Raw genomic sequence first — 19,822 nt, 5'->3', positions numbered from 1 at the left:
GAGAATTTGGATTTACTGCCACCCATTTTCCTGAACAACACTACAGAATTTGCTGTCCTTTTTACATCTAACTCATGATTTATTCTCCACCATTTCATAAGACATCCAATAGTCAGATTAGTTATGGATATTATTCATAAAAGTCTACGTTTTCCTCTTAGCATTTTATTTCACATGTTCCACTGCATTTTGATGACTTCACACTTCATGGTGCTGTACAGCAGCAAGATGAAATTAGAAAGTTCCAAAGCGCGATATAAAAGCTAGGCACTGTTATTGTTATTATTATTCATTATCTCCAGTATAAAGTGAGTCAGAAATGGCATGGACTGCTGGTGGGTGATTATTTTCAATAATGTAGAACTGCTCTTTGGCAAAATTTAATGTAACACTCGAGTATAAGAGAAGCTCTAGGCATTGAGCTAGTGGCACATTAGTTATGAAAACATATGAAAATGTATATGAGGTTTGACTGAAGACAGGAGTCTCACATGCAGTTTACCTTAGGGCCAGTGCCAGTCCTCCAGTTCTCCTAGTGGGCCAAGAAGTACCCCTCTCTGGCAGGTCTCCAGGGGAGGAGGGGGTCGCCCCACATTCCCCGCCATGCATCTCCTGGCCCCACCTGCCGGCCCATGCCCCCCCCCCTTTTGCTTCCCCAGCCCTGTCTGCTGCCTCTGGGAATTCTGCCTGGGGTGGGCTAGAGCAGCTTCCACTTATTAGCTCTAAGCCACTGCTGGCAAGTCGCTGTGGCCCAAGACAGGTGTGTGCAGAGCAGTCCCCTCCATAGGTCAGGGCAGCTCAGCCGCTCCAGGCCCTGTGATTTGGGAGGCCCTGAAGTAGCTGACCCAACTGTCCTATGAAAGGGGTGGTCCCCCAAACTAAGGCTAGCAGTGGGGCCCTTGGTGTGCTGGGACCAGCAGCAGGGATAGACCCTCAGGTGCCCCTGCACTCACCACAGCAGTGGGAGCCATGGGGAAGCAAAGGTACACAGCAGCCTGCTCTGCACCATCTTCCAAGTCAGCCTGCTCTGCTTCCCATCACCGGGGTGAAGTGGAGCAACCACGGGTAGCCTGGGAGATGGTGGTGGAGCAGAACAGAGGCTGTTGCGTTGTTCTGCTTCCCTGCTGTGGTAGGTTAATTCTCAAGGCCATGTCCCTTGGCAGAGGGGACTTGAGGGAAGGGAGGCAAGTGGAGGAGAGCAGAGCAGTGGTTGTAAGAGGTGGAGCAGGGGCTGGACTTGGAGGAAGGGTACGAACCCCCTTCCCAGGGCTACAGAGACTCACGTGCCATGGGCTGGATTGTGGAACTGCTCAGGCCATAGATGGCCCCCGAGCCATGAGTCTGAGCCCCCTGGCCTAGAACAAAAGATCATTGCTGCCTATTTTAATAGCCTTTCTGCTCCTGTAATGTTGCTTGGCTGCATGCCTCCAGATGCCATGTTTACCAGTAAGGTTTCAACATGGGACCTTCCTCATGAATACACAGGTCTGGCCACGGGAGGAAAACATCTTTTGCGGTAAGCAGTGGAAGCTGGCAACTATTTTTTCTTTGAAGTTGTGGCCCAATTCTCAAAATATTTACATCCACCCCACCCCATGTAATAGCCATTAAAACTTACCTTGTTTATAAGGAAGCAGCAACAAGCAGACCAGACAGCTGGAGCTGCTACCACAGTTGGCTCTTCAAGCACGGGGCCTGACCCATGGGTGCTGAGGTCAGGAAGGCACCGGGCTCAGGTCCCATCCCTGCCCTTTACAAGCCCCCTCCAGCCTGGCCTTACTTGCTACAATCCTGCTGTAACCAAACAGCGGTTACCACAGCAACACCCTTATAAAGTGAGTCCTGCATGGTAAATTGCCATGGCAACCAGGCACATTCAGGAGGCACTATTAGCTAGACCAAGATTTGTGCTTCATCCAGCACTACATTCCTCGCCCTTTCTGGCACTGTATTTCACTACCAGGGAGAGCTGTGAAGCACAGTTTATCCTTGACTGACAAGTGTATACAGATTTAAGTTAAAAAGAGTTTCCAAAATGTATTTTGTTGCCTCACTGGCATGAGCTGCCCCAACTGTAAATAAAAGAATGGTTACTTACCCTGTAACTGTTGTTCTTCGAGATGTGTTGCTCATGTCCATTCGAAGTAGGTGTGCGCACCGCGTGCACCGCGTCTTCTGGAGCGTTTTCCCTAGTGGTACCCGTAGCGCCGGCAGGGCACCCCCTGGAGTGGTGCCGCCATGGCGGGGCATAAGTACCCCTGCCGGCGCTGCCCCACCTCAGTTCCTTCTTGCCGGATTCTCCGATGAAGGGGAGGTAGGGTGGGAGTCGAATGGACATGAGCAACACATCTCGAAGAACAACAGTTACAGGTAAGTAACAATTCTTTTCTTCTTCGAGTGGTTGCTCATGTCCATTTGAAGTAGGTGACTACCAAGCTAACCCCACGGAGGAGGGGTCGGAGCAGTCATACCACCAGAGTCATGAAGAGAGGTGAACAATAAACGGATTTATTCGAACAATCCAACACGGATAAGGCACATATTAACAAAAATGACAACAGGACATATTTACATATTTTCATTACAGATTCGAGGACTGCAGAGCCCACCCCTGCATCCTCCCTGACCTGCTGTGCTAGCGCATAGTGCGCTGTAAACGTGTGAAGGGAAGACCATGTGGCCGCCCTGCAAATTTCCGTGATTGGTACCTGAGCACCAAAAGCTACCGAGGATGCCTACGCCCTGGTAGAGTGTGCCTTCACCCTGGGTGGGATTTTACCAGCCAGTTGATAACACTGTGTGATGCATTGCACCACCCATCTTGATAGCCTTTGTGTCGATATAGGCGAGCCTTTCACCCTTTCCCCAAATGCAACAATTGTTGGGATTTGCGGAATGGCTTGGTTCTGTCAATGTAGAATGCCAGCACCCGCTTAGTATCCAGGGAGTGAAGCACCCGCTCCTTAGGGGAGGCGTGAGGTTTTGGGAAAAAAACTGGGAGATAAATCTCCTGGGACAGGTGGAACGGTGACACCACCTTTGGGAGGAAGGCTGGATGAGGCTGGAGCCTTACGTTGCTATGTGAAAAAACAAGGTAGGGCAGGTCGACAGTTAGCGCCCTTAACTCTGAAACCCTTCGAGCCGATGTAATGGCCACGATGAAAGCAACCTTCAAGAGGTGCTTCAGTGAACACATGGCCAGTGGTTCAAAGGGGGGTAACATAAGCCTGTTTTTCTAAACCAGTAAGAAACCTTTTAACCACCGGGTTAGAAAAGAGGGAAACTCCTGCCGTACCAGTATGGAAGGCAGAGAGAGATGCCACATGGATTTTGATAGAGGAAAAGGACAGGCCACTAGACCGAAGCTGGAAGATAGTCAAGGATAGCCGGAATAGGAGCCGAGGGCGGGTGTACTCCTCTCCGGGATGCCCAAGACAAGAAGCACTGCTACTTGGCAGCGTACTACCATCTAGTAGAGGGTTTCCTGCTACTGAGGAGGACCATTTGAACCTCTTGGGACCATTCCCTTTCAGGTTGGTTCAACCACAGATAAACCACGCCGTTAGGTGGAGAGACCTGAGATCCGGGTGAACCGTGGTCCCCTTGCCCCACGGCTGAGTTAGCAGGTCCCTGACTGGAGGGAGTGCTATTGGGTCTTGGGTAAGCATGTCCACTAGGATAGGGAACCAGAATTGCCTGGGCCACCTGGGGGCTATGAGAATGATTGTGGACCGAAATGTCCTCGCTCTGGTCAACACCCTGGAAATTAGGAGGAATGGGGGAAAAGCATAGAGAAAGCCCTCTGGCCACACAGCCATCAGGGCATCCCCCAGGGAATATTTCCCCAGCCCCAGCAGGGAACAGTAGTTCCTGCACTTGGCATTGTGTGCCGAGGCGAACAGGTCTAGGAGGCAATAACCCCACCTGTGGAAAACCTGACGCAAAACAGCGTCCTTGAGCGACCATTTGTGGGCTCCAAAGGATCTGCTCAGCGTGTCTGCTAGCAGGTTTTTGCACCCTGGGAGGTATTCCGCCTGAGGCGTGATATCGTGCGTGACACACAAGTGCCAGAGTCGCAGGGCCTCTTTGCAGAGGGGAGGGCCTCTTTGCAGACCGTGCCCCACCCTGCTTCCTGAGATAAAATACCGCTGCTGTGTTGTCCATATGAACCAGGATCGAGCGGTGAGAGAGCCTTGGCAGGAAGGCTTCGCAGGCTCTCCTCACCGCCCGCAATTCCCGGACGTTTATGTGCAGGGTTCGTTCGGAGGGGGACCAGAGGCCTCGAGTCCTGTGCCGCCCTAGGTGTGCTCCCCAGCCCAGGTCGGATGCATCGGTGACCAGCGTAAGGGAGGGGGGAGGGGCATTGAAAGGAACCCCACTGCGTACCACAGTTTCCTGGGTCCACCATAGGAGGGAGTCCAGAATTTCTGGGGGCACTGTGATTATTGAGTCCCAAAGACCCCTGGATTGGCTGAAGGCCTGCGCCAACCACGCCTGCAGGTGTCTCATTCTGAGTCTGGCATGGCGCACCGTGTACATGCACGCCGCCATATGGCCCATATGACCCTGAGATCAGCTCCACTATGGAGAGGAACCTGCTCTTGGGCAAGAACGCTCTTGCCACCCTTGCGTCGAGGTGGGCTCTCACGAATTCTGTGTGCTGGGAGGGGGTCAGGGATGACTTTTCGATGTTTATCATGAGCCCTAGCTTTAGGAAGAGGGCTCTTGTGAGTGCCACATGAGCTTCTACCTGATCGTACGAGCGACCTCGGATCAGCCAATCGTCGAGGTACGGGAACACATGCACCCCTCGTTTGCGGAGAAAGGTGGCAACCACTGCCATACATTTCGTGAACACCCTTGGTGCCGTACATAAACCAAAGGGGAGCACCGTAAACTGAAAATGGTATTGGCCCCACCATAAACCTTAGGAACCTCCTGTGGCTGGGCCTGATCGCCACGTGGAAGTACGCATCCTTGAGGTCGAGAGTCACGTACCAGTCTCCTAACTGAAGCACTGGGATGACCCTGAACCTGTGTTTTATGACCGCCTTGTTTAAACCTCGGAGGTCCAAGATGGGACGGACTCCTCCCTTCGGTTTGGGGACAACAAAATAATGGGAGTAGAATCCCCTTCCTTGCAGATGCGGAGGAACCCCCTCTTTTGCCCCTTTTTCGAGGAGCGCAGAAACCTCCTGGCGCAGGATGTGTTCGTGAGGGGTACCCCTTACTAAGGACGGAGAAAGCGGTTTTGAGGGCGGTGGGCCCAGGAATGGGATAGTATAGCCTCCATTTACTATGTTCAGAACCCAGGCATCCGATGTGAATAGAGCCCATGCATGGGCAAAAAGGGATAGCCTGGCCCCAAACGGGGGGCCAGGGCGGGAGACTGGTACAGGACTCTCGAAAAGGGTGTCAAAATTGGGGCTTGCCCTGATGGGAAGGACCATGAGGACCTCCCCGCTGGGTATCAGTCCTGGGGCGACGACGTCGACCCCTAACCGCCTGGGGGTGCGTAGCCGCCCTGGAACCTCCACCGGAGGCCAGGGAGCGGCCCCTCCAGTAATCCCCATGGGGAACCTGGGGCTGCGCTCTCCCCTGCTGCCTATAGGGCAGCTGCCGACACTGTGGGGCCGGCGTGTGGATGCCCAAGGACTTTAAGGTGGACCTTGTGTCCTTTAGGGTATGGAGCCTAGAGTCAGTGTGCTCCGAGAACAGAGTTTTGCCTTCAAAGGGCAAGTCCTGGATCGTATGTTGCACATCCGGGGGAATTCCCGAGACGTGGAGCCATGCCCCGCGACGCATAACGACTCCAGTTGCCATAGTGCGGGCTGCTGAATCAACAGTGTCCAATGACGCCTGGTGAGCAGTTCGCGCAATGACTTTACCCTCCAAGGCAGCGGCTTCCGAGTCAACCGATGATGGAGGGGAGGTCGTGAGGCTAATAAGGTCCTGCGCCGCTTCAAACGTGTCCGGCGTGGATGGCCGGTGTGAAGGCAGGCGACCAGGACTATCGAGGCCCCCTCAGTGCCAGCGGTGCGCCGCAGGAGATGTGTGCACCGGTGAGCCCGCGCCGCGGTGCCCGATCAAAGTTGATTTCTTTGAAGGGGACCTTCTGCAGGACTTCTTCGCCCTCTTGGACGGAGGAGAGTGAGACTGGTGCCGAGACCTCGACGCCGACGCACGGTGCTGGTGTGGAGCCTCCCCCGGTTGAAGCACTGTCTCCATGAGGAGAAGCTTCAGGCGGGAAACCCTTTCTTTTCTCGTGCAAAGCTTAAAGGACTTACAGATCTTACAGGCAATTGCCAGATGAGCCTCACCCAAACACTTAAGGCAACTGTCGTGTGAGTCGCCCCTGGGCATAAACTTCCCGCAGTCAGCTCACGTCTTGAAGCCTTGTGGCCTTGGCATTCCTTACCCCCAAGGGAGAAGGAACAAAACAAAGAATCTAACTATCTAACTACAAGAACTATTTACAGACAAATTTGAGAACGGAAACCATTAACTAACTTGGGGTATGTCTACACTACAGCGCTAATTCGAACTAACGGATCCAGACTAAAAAACTAGTTCGAATTAGCATTTTGCTAATTCGAACTAGCATGTCCACATTAAGTGGACCCTGAACCGGGGTTAAGGATGGCTGGAAGCAGTGCCGGCAGGGCATCAGATGAGGACTTAAAGCGTGGAGCTGCTGCCTCAGGCTAGCTGAGGGCTGTGCTTAAAGGGACCCGACCCCCATCCCGGACAGACAGTTCTCAGCGGTGCCCCGCTTGCAATGTAGTCCTGGCTTAGATTGCCCGGAGTACCCACACTGGGCACATCACAGCACTCGGCCATCAGACTGGCTGCACTTGCCGCAGGCTGCCATCTGGGGAGAGAGGGTAATTGGGGGGCTGCAGGAGAGCTTCCACCCCCAGAAGCCCACAGAGCCAGCCCAGTCCTCCCCATCGGGGGCTCGTACGCCATTCCTCCCTCACCTCCTCCCACTTACCCTTCCTTAGCCCCCCTTCCTGATGTACAAAATAAAGAAAACGTGTGGTCAAAAATAGAATCTCTCTTTATTGAACAAAACTTGGGGAGACTGGGAAAAGGAGGTGGGAGAGGGGAAGAGAGAGGGTGAGAGAGGGGAGGGCAACTAAAATGATCAGAGGTTTGGAACAGGTCCCATATGAAGAGAGGCTAAAGAGACTGGGACTTTTCAGTTTAGAAAAGAGGAGACTGAGGGGGGATAGGATAGAGGTCTATAAAAGCTTGAGTGGGATGGAGAGGGTGCATCAAGAAAAGTTCTTCATTAGTTCCCATAATAGAAGGACTAGAGGACACCAAAGGAAAGGAATGGGTAGCAGGCTTCAAACAAGTAACAGAAAGTTGTTCTTCACAAAGCAAAGAGTCAACCTGCGGAACTCCTTGCTGCAGGAGGCTGTGAAGGCTAGAACTAGAACAGAGTTTAAAGAGAAGTGAGATAAAGTGATGGAGGTTGGGTCCATGGAGTGGTATTGCTACTTCTTACCCTGCCCAAAGTTTGTGGAAGGCTGGAGAGGGATGGCACGAGACAAATGGCTTGGTCACTATCTTCGGTCCATCCCCTCCAGGGTCCCTAGGGTTGGCCACTGTCGGCAGACAGGCTACTGGGCTAGATGGACCTTTGGTCTGACCCACCCCTTAATTCAGACTAGTAAGTTCGAACTAGGCTTAGTCCTCGTAGAATGAGGTTTACCTAGTTCGAACTAAGCGCTCCGCTAGTTCGAATTAAGTTCGAACTAGCGGACCGCTAGTGTAGCGCCTATCAAAGTTAATTCGAACTAACGTCTGTTAGTTCGAATTAACTTTGTAGTGTAGACATACCCTTGGAGACTAAGAGAGATAGAGTCGCTCCAACGACCGTCACGGCAGTAAGAAGGAACTGAGGTGGGGCAGTGCCGGCAGGGTTACTTATGCCCCGCCATGGCGGTGCCACTCCAGGGGGCGCCCTGCCGGCGCTACGGGTACCACTAGGGAAAACGCTCCGGAAGACGCGGTGCACGCAGTGCGCACACCTACTTCGAATGGACATGAGCAACCACTTGAAGAAGAAATTATATTTGCAAGGGCCTGTCAGTAGAGGGAGACATGGTCACATGCACTAAGCCCTACATTAGCTTTCCTTACTGTAAATGTGGTTATAATGAAGTAATTCCTCCTTCTCCAGAAATGACAGTAAGGACAGCATCGAACACTTGTCACTAGTCTCAAAACATCTCTGAAGGCTTAGGAAAATAAAACCTAGCTGCGTCCCTAAACGCAGCAAGAGCACGCTATTCATTGGTATATTTTAAGTTTGTGGAAAATCTCTTTAATATTTCTGTCCTTAGATACAGCCAGAAGTAAAGGGCATTTTTATATTCTGGTTATCTTTTCTAGAATTCAATTTTTGTGCAGTGATGGGCACACACTCAGAAAGAATTACCTTAAATTTCTGAAGCAGTTGTTCTATTACTTCTCCTGTTTTCATGTTGCTGTTTATTCTTATTTTAGTTTCTGATCCAAAAGCTGGAGTGAAAATGGATGTCTAAAAAACAAGAGCAGCAATATATTAACTTCATTTAATTCCAATACATTTAATACCATGGTGGTGAAATCAACACAGGTGTAAAAACAATGTGGGATTATGCATCATGCAACATCTGCATAATAGTCTTCCTTTGCTTGAAATTGTTTGGTCACTCTGCTCTCATTCCACAGCTCCCCTGAGGATGGTTAAAGCAGAATCAAATCTTAAACAACTCATTGCATTTCACCCCCATCTGTTCTCTGCCGCATTCATAGTAACTCTTCGAACAGGAGAGCATTCACACCTCGTAGTTGTAGAAATGCCCATTAATGGAGAACCTGTGCTTTTCCACTTCCTTTCTTGCATCCGTTGGGGAATTTTCCCTTTTCCTCACTTGTAGTGTGTCACTCATGGCTCTGGTTCTGTGTGGGCTCAGGGAAGTGGGCTCCTGCACACTTCTGGGCTTGAGGGTGCTGCTCTCATAAGAGGAGCAACCTGGACAAAATAAAACATCATCAGCACAGCATATGTTACTCTACCTCCTCTCAGGGAGCTTTCAGCTTCACTTCTGCAGCTGTTTGCCAGTAGGTGGTGCTGGCAAGAAGTTATAATGGCTTGCAGAGTTCATAAGGTAGTCAGAGTTATATGCTGTTTGAACTGGTCACAGATCATTCCATTGAGTCTTTGTTTGGGGATTATCTCTTCAGAGACATTATAGACAATATAATTTAGTGTTACGGGCTGATTGCTACATAGATAATGAGCAGATGTAATAACTTCACTATTACTTCTTACAATGTATTCAAGAAGCATTTAAATATCATGAGGAAATCAAGGAAAAGCTGTCTCTTAATACTCCAGCCCATAGACAACTCTACATTTTGTCCTCTTTTATACCCGTGCAGCCACATAAGATAACTTTCTGATGAATATATTAAGAAAACTGACCTTTCTCATGGCTTAGAGGCTCTTCTGAAGAATTTGGTGTCTCTTCGCTAATGTGATAGAGATTATCAAATTCTCCCCAGCGCATCATCCCCCTGAAACAGGGATCAAACATTTATTTACAGGCTGATATTCTTTCTTAGTGGGAGTGAATCCAGTTTAGGCTCCAGCCAAGTGCCCCATAACAAATGGCTGTTCCTGTTTAGAACTGCAAGTCATCATTTTAGAGTCTTTCATTAGATTGTATTTAGTAGGTAACTTTAGCACATCACAATAGCATATTTTACCAAACATGAATTGTGGGACCAAAGGCACCACAGGGTGCTCAGAAGCCTAAGCAGAACAGGTGAAAATTCAGACAATAATGTGGCCGATTATTCATGTTTTATTATGATTGATTTTATAGTTCCCCCAAGGCCTGAGAGGAAAGCCCCAGTTTGCTGGACACTGGGCAGAGCCATAACACAAGACAGTTACTTGTTTGAAGAGCTTACACTACAGATCAAACAGGCCAAGGATGTCTCATGAGCTGCATTTAAAGATGGAAACTGATGCACAGAGAAATCTGTATTCCTAGCACAATGATCCAGGATTAGGTCTCCTAGGGTTACCAGATGGTTTCAACAAAAATACCGGACACACTTGACATTACATCACAATCTACATTACATCTTATTTAGAAAATACCGGATATTTCTATTTTCTCATTTCTATTTTCTCAATTTGTTTCCCGAACAGAAAGCTCAAATACTGGACTGTCTGGTTCAAAACCGGACACCTGGCAACCCTAAGGTTTCCTAGGTACTGTAATAACAGACATAAAATAATGAGAGTCACACAGGAAATCTCTGGCCCAGCCAGAACCTGAACCCAGCTCTCCTAAGTGCCAGGAATTACCTTAGCCACACGGCTCAACATAATTTGCTTAGTCATTAAATTATTTGTCAAAAAAATCTTTGACCAACTCTAGGGCTGTGACAGTATTGCTGGGTAAAGTGGGAGGGCCCTGCTCCAGGCTTCCAGAAGGGGTCTATGCCACTAGGTCTATGCCAATTTGTCCTGGAGGACAATTTCTTTCTAACCCCAAATATGGCACTCAGTTGTAGCATGTGGGTAAGACCCACCAACCAGACACCTGGGGAAGAATTCTCTATAGCAACTCAGAATCGTATCCCCTACCATTGGGCATGTTTGTTACTTGCAGCCACTGATTGGCCATCTTCCCTGTAGACAACTGCATCATACCATCCCCTCCATAAACTCATCAAGTCAGGCTTAAAGCCAGTTCACTTTTCTGCCTACATTGCTCCACTTGGAAGGCTGTTCCAGAGCTTCACTCATTGGATGTTAAAAACCTTTGCCTAATTTCAAGTCTAAACCTGTTGATGGCCAGTTTATATCCACTTGTTCTTGTGCCCACATTAATCCTTAACTCAAATAACTCCTCTCCCTCCCTGAAATTTGCCTCTCTGGTGTATTTATAGAGAGCAACCATATCTCCCCCTCAGTCATATTTTGGTTAGGCTAAATAAGCTAAGCTCTTTGAGTTTCTCCTTTCTCAAGGTAGGGTTTTCCTAGTAGCCTTTCTTTGCACCAGTTACAGTTGGAATTCATCTTTCTTAAAACACAGGAGACCAGAACTGCACATGCTCTTCCGGATGAGGTCTCTCCAGTGCCTTGTATAATGGCAATAAGACTTCCTTGTTTCTACTGGAAATATCTTGCCTGATGCATTCTTGCTTTGCATTATATTCTGTCTCACGGCTGCATAACATGAGTGGCTCACAGTCCTCCTGTGATCAACCAATACACCTTAGCCCTGTCACTTCTAACTAGGGTTCCCATCAATCCCTTATAAGAAGGGGCATCTCTTGATACTTCATTTCTACACAAGAAGATTAGGAGTTGCTGAGTGCTGCAAAAAGCAGCAAGAAATATCACTGGAAAATTAAAATATCATAACAACTAAATAATAATAATATTGGGAACCAGGGTGGGACAGGTTTTCTAAGAAAACCTTCCCTTATTTTTGAAATAGAATGTTGGCAACCCTACTTCCAACTGATACATCCCCAACTTATAGCAAAAATTCTTGATGCTAGTCCCTACGTGTGTGACCTTGCACTTTCCATTATGAAATTTCATCCCATTTCTATTACTCCAGTTTTCAAGGTTTCCCAGATCTTCTTGCATGATATGCTGGTCCTCCTCTATGTTAGCAGCACCTCTCAACTTTGTGGCATCTGCAAACTCCCAACTTTTTTGCCACAGTTATGAATTAAAATGCTAAATAAGATTGTCCACAAGACCGATCCCTGACGAGCTCCACAAGTAACCTCCCTGCAGCCTGACAGTTCATCTGTTAGTATGACCCACTGTAGTATTCCCTTTAACCAGTTCCTTATCCACCTTCCAGTTTTCAGATAAATTCTCAACTTCTCCAATGGAATTAATAATTTCTCTGTGTATCAAATATCTCGTTGTACTCAGCAGAGCTCTACAGGCAGTCCCCGGGTTACGTACAAGATAGGAATTGTAGGTTTGTTCTTAAGTTGAATTTGTACGTAAGTCAGAACTGGCGTCCAGATTCAGCCGCTGCTGAAACTGACCAGCGGCTGACTACAGGAAGCCCGAGGCAGAGTTTCTCTGCTCCGGGCTTCCTGGAATCAGCCACTGATCTGTTTCAACAGCAGCTAAATCTGGACGCCTGGAACAGAGCAGTTGGGGCGCTGCCAGGTAGGTCCCCGCAGCGCCGCACCTCGGCGCTGCAGGGACCAACCCGGCAGCACCCCAGCTGCTCTACCCCAGGTGTCCCCAAGTCAGCTGCTGCTGAAACTGATCAGCGGCTGATTCCAGGAAGCCCGGGGCAGAGCAACTCTGCCTCCGGCTTCCTGTAGTCAGCCCAGCTGCTCTGCCCCAGGCGTCCTGAATCAGCCACTGCTGAAACTGACCAGCAGCTCACCGCCCACGTCCTCCAGGGCGAGAAAAGCCCCGTTCGTAAGTATGGATCCGACATAAGTCGGATCCGCGTAACTCGGGGACTGCCTGTACTGCATTTACTCTATAAATCTTCTCAGAGATGCTAGTGTGAGGGGCAACACTTTTGGAGGCATCCCATCCCTTACCATAACTGCAGAAAACAGTGGGAATTCAACAAGTTCACACTTGCTGAGTTCTCCATCTCAAGTATGCAAGTAGCCCATACAGGTGATTGGGCCTCTTTTCTTATTGATTTTTGTAATTACTTTTAAATCATACTTAAAGGTTGAATTTATTACAAAAAAAATCTGTTTTTGGTGTTGCAGAATCTGTCATAAGACTAAGCAAGCAGCAAATGAAACCTTGCAGAGGCTTTCACCATGCAAAACACAGGCAGAGCCTTTCTAGAATCTGGTGTGCAAATGTCATCTTTGTTTTACCTTCACGGTTGGACTGTGAAAACAATCGCCTGCCCGAGGCTATATAAGTTAATATATTACCTTTTACTAGGGAACAAACCCACACGCTCCGGCGACTTCAGAGTTACAAAAGGGGGAATTTGCTTCTCATCTTGGATTTTTAATCGGATGGGACGTCGTAGGCCCCAAAAAATAGCCAGGATTCCTTCGATAACTGGTTTGCTGCCTTCTGGCTGAAAAACATCAGGATTGCAGTGTTATGGCAGGCGTACAAAATTAGGTGTCACACAACAGCATCTGTTTAAGTCCTGGCCTGGGATTTTGCAATCATGGAGTGGATTCCTGACTATATGGCACAGCTATGTTGTAAATTAAAGGGAAAAGGCCCAAGCCAATACGCACTTTGAAAACAATGGAAAAGTTCTCACAGATGTTAGTGGGTCTTGCATCAGGCCAAAAGCCTAGAGTCCTTACAAAGTCCTTTCACCGGAGAAACTCCAAATGATTTAGTGGAGTTTTGGCTGCATACAGATTGAGAATCCCATGCTTCCCTTTTGCAGATTATTTTGCCAGGATTGATTCTCTGAGGACCCCATGTGTTCCCAGGAAGGCAGAAAAATGGAAAAGCTCTCCACTGTGGAAGAGGAAGGTGAGTCAGACCTCAAAGCCTGAGGATCTTGGGGGATACACCAGAAACAAGACACATGCACTCAGAGGTTCCTTGCCTCCATGCTCTCCCCCAGCCTCTCTGGCCAGAGCCGGGAGTGTGCTACCAAGCTCTAACCTGACTGCTGTTGTCCCCAGAGGCCACTGTTGGGCAGCTTCCCTGTGTTGAGGAGGATGCTGACAAAATTACAAGAAACTTGAGTGCCAGTGACCCTGCACCTTCCCTCCATGGGTTTGAATTGAGGGAGAGTAAAGAATGGAGAGTCCTCCCACAATGTGTCTTCCCTCAGCTGATGATTCTGGATCCTGGTGGATTTCTACAAGTCTGATTCCCTTTGATCTAGGGAATGAGATGGCAGGGAGATCCCACCGCCGAGTCAATAACTCCTTCCCCTTTCCACATAGCTTAGATCTGTGAGTTTCTGCTCCCCATCACTCTTGAAGAATCATAGAATCAAGGAATCTCAGAACTGCAAGGGACCTGGAGAGATGATCAAGTCAAGACCTTTCTATGCTTTATCATAGAATCATCAGAGTGAAAGGGATCCCAAGAGGTCATCAACTCCGGTCCCCTGCCCTCACAGCAGGTTCAAGCACCATTTAGATCATCCATGACAGGTGTTTATCTAAACTGCTCGTAAATATCTCCAGTGATGGAGATTCCATAACCACCCTAAGCAATTTATTCCAGTGTTTAAGCACCCTGACAATTAGGAAGTTTTTCTTAATGTCCAACCTAAACCGCCCTTGCTGTAAGTTAAGCCCATTGCTTCTTGTCCTATCCTAAGAAGTCAAGGAGAACAATTTTTCTCCCTCCTCCTTGTAATACCCTTTTAGATATTAAAAGCCATTATCATGTCCCTCTCAGTCTTCTTTTTTCCAGACTAAACAAATCCAATTCTTTCAAACTTTCCTCATAGGTCATGTTTTCTAGACCCTTAATCATCTGTGTTGCTCTTCTCTGGACTTTCTCCAGTTTGCCCACATTTTTCCTGAAATGTGGTGCCCAGAACAGGACATAATACTTCAGTTGAGGCCTTATCAGCATGCAGTAGAGTGGAAGAATTAATTCGCATTTCTTACAACACTCCAGCTAATACATCCCAGAATGAGGTTGGCTTTTTGTGCATAGTACGACACTGTTGACTCATATTTAGCTTGTAGTCTATTATAACTCCCAGGTCCTTTTTCACATTACTCCTTTCTAGGCTGTCATTTCCCATTTTGTGTCTGTGTAACTGATTGTTCCTTCCTAAGTGGAGTACTTTACACCTGCCCTTATTAAATGTCATCCTGTTTACTTTAGACCATTTCTGCAGTTTGCCCTTATCATTTTGAATTTTAATCCTGTCCTTCAAAGCACTTGCCACCCTCAGGGGACTGTGGAATTTGGTTATAATACTTGTTTTTTTATTTTGTGAAGCTTATGCTATAACTGAAGAAGCACGCTCCATCTTATATATTAATATGCCACTAGCGTACTCCCAGGGTATTTTAATTTCATGATATATAGCTCACCTGCAGACTGCACCAATAGCTCATTACTGCAATCCTGCTGTGCTTTTCAAACAGAAAGTTATGTTTGCTTACATTTCTTACCTGATTATAGGAGAGTTGCAGATTCTCTTGGTCAACATAAAAATAGTTATAGGTCTTCAGTAAAGAGTTAAGTTGATCCCTAAAAGAAGTGATCACAATGTGACTACTAAAAATCTCTCGAGTACCATAAAATCCAGATGTCAAGGTCAACATTTTCAAATATACTTGTGCTTCTAAATCCACACTTAAATTTCAGGCATACTTAGCTCCCACAATCGCAGTGGTGTCAGTGGTAATTGTGGGAGGTTGGCAGCTCTGAAAAATCAGGCGAATTATTCTTGTGGCAAAATATTAATTTAGGCAGTCAGTTTTAAAGCACCCAAGTTTGAAATGTTGGTACAAATACCGTAGTTTAATAGGAAAGTCACTTTACAGTAATAATATAAAACAAGGATATAGTACAATATCTATGTCTGTTTCACTACAGTAAAGGGACTGGGAACAACAGATTCCAAAACTTTTCTTAGGAACTCTGGGCTTGCTGTAATTAGAAATGCTTGCTAGACAAATGGAACATTCAAATTGGGAGATTTGGTAGCTGATGAACAAATAGGGGCTTAGTTAAAATATTGCTTATAAACCAATATAAACAATTTCTCAAACCATTTGAAGGAGTGATGGAAGTTGGCTATTTAAAGATACATCTACATTTGAGAGGCAAACTATGATTCCCAGCTTGAAGAGGCATACCCACACTTGCTCTGCTTGAACTAGTGCAGGACTGGGCACGATGCAGGCCAGGGGCTGGATCTGGCCCACCTAACACTTTGATCCGGCCCACGGACTGCACCAAATTTCCAGGTGGTGGCTCAGGCAGCAGGATCCTATTTAAATGGCTCACAGCTCATGGCTGCAGCGCTATCCCAGCAGGGGTAGGAGCTGTGAGCATTTTAAATAGTCCCAGCAACCCTAGGCAGCTCCTAGATAATGCAATAGTCACAGGGCCAGGAGCTGCAAGCCCTTTAAATAGCAGCCATTTATAGGGCTTGCAATGCCAGCCCCTGCCAGGGTAGCACCACGACCCTGCAGCATAGCTGCAGCAACCTCAGGCACCTGTCAGGCAACACGGTAGTGCTGGGCCAGGAGCTGGGAGCCCTTGGCTGTGTTTTTAATTCAAAGACTTCAGCCCCAGACAACTCTGGGGGAGGCTAGTTCTCAGCCCCACCCCTTCTACCCCAGGCCCCGCCCCTTCTGGGGATGGAGCTGGCATGTGACTACATACCAAAATTAATTAAGTGCCCCCCCCTTGTGAAAATTATTGCCCATCCCTGGTTTAGATTCTAGGTTTGATCAAACCTGAAACTGGAAGCAAAACTAGAGGTACAGATCACTGCCACCGAGCCTAATCCATTAAGCACCATAAATATTAACAAAAACCTACCTGTGTGCAAAGCAAACACACGGCATCTGCAAACTCATCCAAGTAAACAAATGACAGGTACACATTTGTTGAAAACACACTATTTACAGCTATTCTTTGAGCTATTATTTAATCAATCCCTTTGCCAATAATGACTTACAAAGGGAGTAGAAAATTATAAGAATGTGTTTATAATAGTAGCAGAAAAAAAATGACTTTTAAATTACATGCAGGATCATACAGAGCAACAGATTATTGTGTAAATATTACACCAACAGGCCCCTGGTTGACCAGGAAGCTAAAGAAGAATCAGGTAAATATTTATATCTTTTGAAAGCTTAAAGCTGGCAATGGGAGTTAACTGTATTTATTGAGGACACAGTATAGTCCTTAGTGAAGAGAGAATCCTAATGTGAAAGTCAAAGGGACTAATTTTCAACTCTCTCTCAAAGTAACTACCTGTTTTCCTCCAGCAATAATTACTTGCAGGCACAAATCACATTGGTGGAACATCCAAGCACGAGAAAGCACGCACAACTAACCAACCTATTGGTGGATAGTAGAGCCACCCAGAGGATCACTCATTTGTTTTGGGGAAACTCTCAAGGTTTTAACATTTGTTCTGCTTTTACATGAAAATAAAACTTTTGAAACATTTCCACGAAAACTGGAGTTTGTGGAAATGTCCGTTTTCAGATTAAAATCAGAGTTCTTAAGTTTGGGAAGGGAGGGTGTTCATCTGGGTCCAAAATCTGAGCTTTTCAATTCAGGAGATAGAGGGAGGGACAGAAAAAAATGCTCTCTCTCTGCCCTCACTTTTAGGACACTTGCCTGGGATTGGGGAGACTCAGATTCAATCCCTGCTCTGCCTCATTCAGAACAGATGTTTTTCAACCCTGGTCATTCTGAATCAGGCTTATCAGGGACTTGAACCTGAGTCTGCCATGTCCCAGGCCAGTTCCAACCAACATATTTTGACTAAATTTCATTTACTCAAAACTATTCCAAGCAGTTCTATGGGACAGCCTACGGTGACATCATTACTGGAGTCATCATCTGTGGAAAGTAGTACTCTCCCAGGAACAGGGTCAAAGCACTAGCCCATCGGCATGTTGGGCACTGCAGCCACATTCTCCAGAAGCATAGATTTCGTTGGGAAATATTTTTAGGAATGAGATAAATATGATTATTCTCATGTCAGTCATTCAGATCAGATTGTGGACCACTGTGCTGGGCTCTGTACAGACATGAAGTAAAAAGACATCTTGTACAGGCTGAATCTCCGAAATCCAGGATTCTCTGGTCCAGCAACATCTGTGGTCCAGCAGGACCATGGATATTTCTGTATCAGAGAGCCCCGTCCAGTCAGGGTCAGGAGCACAGCCCCAGCCAACTGGTAATGGGGCTGGCATGGTAGGGAGTGCAGCCCCAGCCAAGGCCTGAAGCAGAGCCCAGTGGATGGGGCCAGGAGTGAAGCCAAATGGCCAGGGCTGGAACCCAGGAGCAGAGCTGACAGTTGGGAGGGGAGCCTTGACCTTCCCTGGTGGTCTGGCAAACTCCCTGTTTTGGGACTGCTCAGGTCTTGAGGGTGCCAGAGCAGGAAGTTCCAACCTGTACTTTCATAAGAAGGATGTAGGACTGAAATGACTCGTGAAGATAATTTCTTTATGGCAGCATGCCCTTTAGTCAGTAGGGCTTTGTCTACACTGCAGGGTTTTTGCACAAGAAGCTTTTTGCGGAAGAGATCTTCCACAGAAACGTCTTGCGCAAAAGCACATCCATACCTCTAAAGCGTGTCTACACTGCATGGACACACTTATGCAAGAAAGCTCTGATGGCCATTTGCAGAATGGCCATCAGAGCACCTGTGCTTTTTCTGATAGACTCTTTTGCACAAGAAACCCCTGTTGAGCGTCCACACACACCTTTTTGCGCAAAAACTCTTGTGCAAAAAGGAGTTATTCCTCGTAGAAAGAGGTATACCTATACAGCAAAAAGCCCTCTGTTCTGCTGGACCAGAGAATTTTCTTGCACAAAAATGTGCTTGAGGTGTGGACACTCCATGGGTTTTTGCACAAAAACAGCTGTTTTTGCACAAAACCCCTGTACTATAGCCTTGCAGTTTGAAGTATTAGGGCTCACTACAGTTTATAGGAACCTTTCCATTGACTTCAGTGGACTCTGGGTTTGGACTTTCTTGTACAGATCAACAACCCTGTTGACTAAAGTGATTCCTTCAAGAATAATTTTTTCAGCAGCTTTACCAGCTGAAGGGTAGTTGTGGAGCCCTAGGGTTTCGGCTAATGAAACAACTAACAACTGCCATTCATCCTCGCCTTTAACCAAGGAGGTTGGTGAAATGTTACCCTGTATTTGAATTTGATTGGAACAAAGGAGAAATCACAAGCAAATCTACTGGGAGGGAATAGCGAAGGATCATCCACGAGCAAGAAGCCAAAAAACAAACAGAAAGCTTAAAATACAAAGAGAGAGACAAAACACCCCTGGGACAGATATGGCAATTTCTTCCAGTATCCCCAAGAGACATTATCAAATTAAGGTTTGGTTAGGGTCCACTGTATGACAAATGGTTTAGGTATTATTAGGGCAAGGATTGTATGATGAGTTCTGCTTAATAATGATCCAAAGCAATACAGACTGATGCATGTTTCATCATCTGATTCTTTTTTTTTCTTTTTTTGGTGGTTCAGGTTCTGTAGTTTCCACATCAGAGTGTTGCTTTTTTAAGACTTCTGAAAGCACAATCTGGATTTTGGAAGGCACTTCAAATCTTAAACCTTAAGTGGAATGATGTAGCTGTCTCTAAAAATCACACATTGGTACTTTCTTTACATTTTGTGAAATCTGCAGTGAAAGTGTTTTTAAAATGAACAAGTGCTGGGTCATCATCCAAGACTGCTATAATATGAAATATATGGAAGAATGCGGGTAAATCAGAGCAAGAGACACAAAATTCTCTCCCAGGACTTTAGTCACAAATTTAATTAACACTTTTTTTTCCACAAGTGTCATTAGCCTGGAAATGTGTCCTCTGGAATGGTGGCTGAAGCATGAAGGGACATATTTTTAGAATATCTGGCACATAAATACTTTGCAGTGCCAGCTACAGAACCTCCTGTTCTCATTTTCTGATGATGCTGTAAGTAAGAAGTAGGAAGCATTATCTCTGGCAAATGTAAGAAAAATTGCTTGTCTTAGTGATTGGCTGAGCAAGAAGTAGGATGGAGTGGACTTGTAGGCTCTAAAGTTTTATATTATTTTGTTTTTGAGTGCAGTTGTGTAACAAAAAAAGTCTATATT

At 46.9% G+C, this 19,822-nt stretch overlaps 1 protein-coding gene across 6 annotated transcripts in view; it reads right to left on the bottom strand.

Moving 5' to 3' along the window:
- The window catches only part of RASSF6 (Ras association domain family member 6), an 80,609-nt gene that overhangs the window by 37,198 nt on the left and 23,589 nt on the right, over nucleotides 1-19,822 (bottom strand). For all 6 annotated transcript variants that reach the window (XR_012903948.1, XR_012903949.1, XM_025185814.2 and 3 more), the window contains 5 exons: nucleotides 15,142-15,220; nucleotides 12,958-13,109; nucleotides 9,482-9,573; nucleotides 8,838-9,028; nucleotides 8,450-8,551 (listed from right to left, as the gene is read on the bottom strand). Coding sequence is in view for 4 of the 6 variants with exons in the window: in XM_025185814.2 (XP_025041599.2) it covers nucleotides 8,450-8,551; nucleotides 8,838-9,028; nucleotides 9,482-9,573; nucleotides 12,958-13,109; nucleotides 15,142-15,220 (616 nt within the window). In the remaining 2 variants the exon portion in view is untranslated. The remainder of the gene's footprint in view (nucleotides 1-8,449; nucleotides 8,552-8,837; nucleotides 9,029-9,481; nucleotides 9,574-12,957; nucleotides 13,110-15,141; nucleotides 15,221-19,822) is intronic.

The sequence above is a fragment of the Pelodiscus sinensis genome, chromosome 5 (genome assembly GCF_049634645.1).
Source record: "Pelodiscus sinensis isolate JC-2024 chromosome 5, ASM4963464v1, whole genome shotgun sequence".
NCBI classification, from domain to species: Eukaryota; Metazoa; Chordata; order Testudines; family Trionychidae; genus Pelodiscus; species Pelodiscus sinensis.
This window is presented reverse-complemented; position numbering and strand designations above follow the sequence as displayed.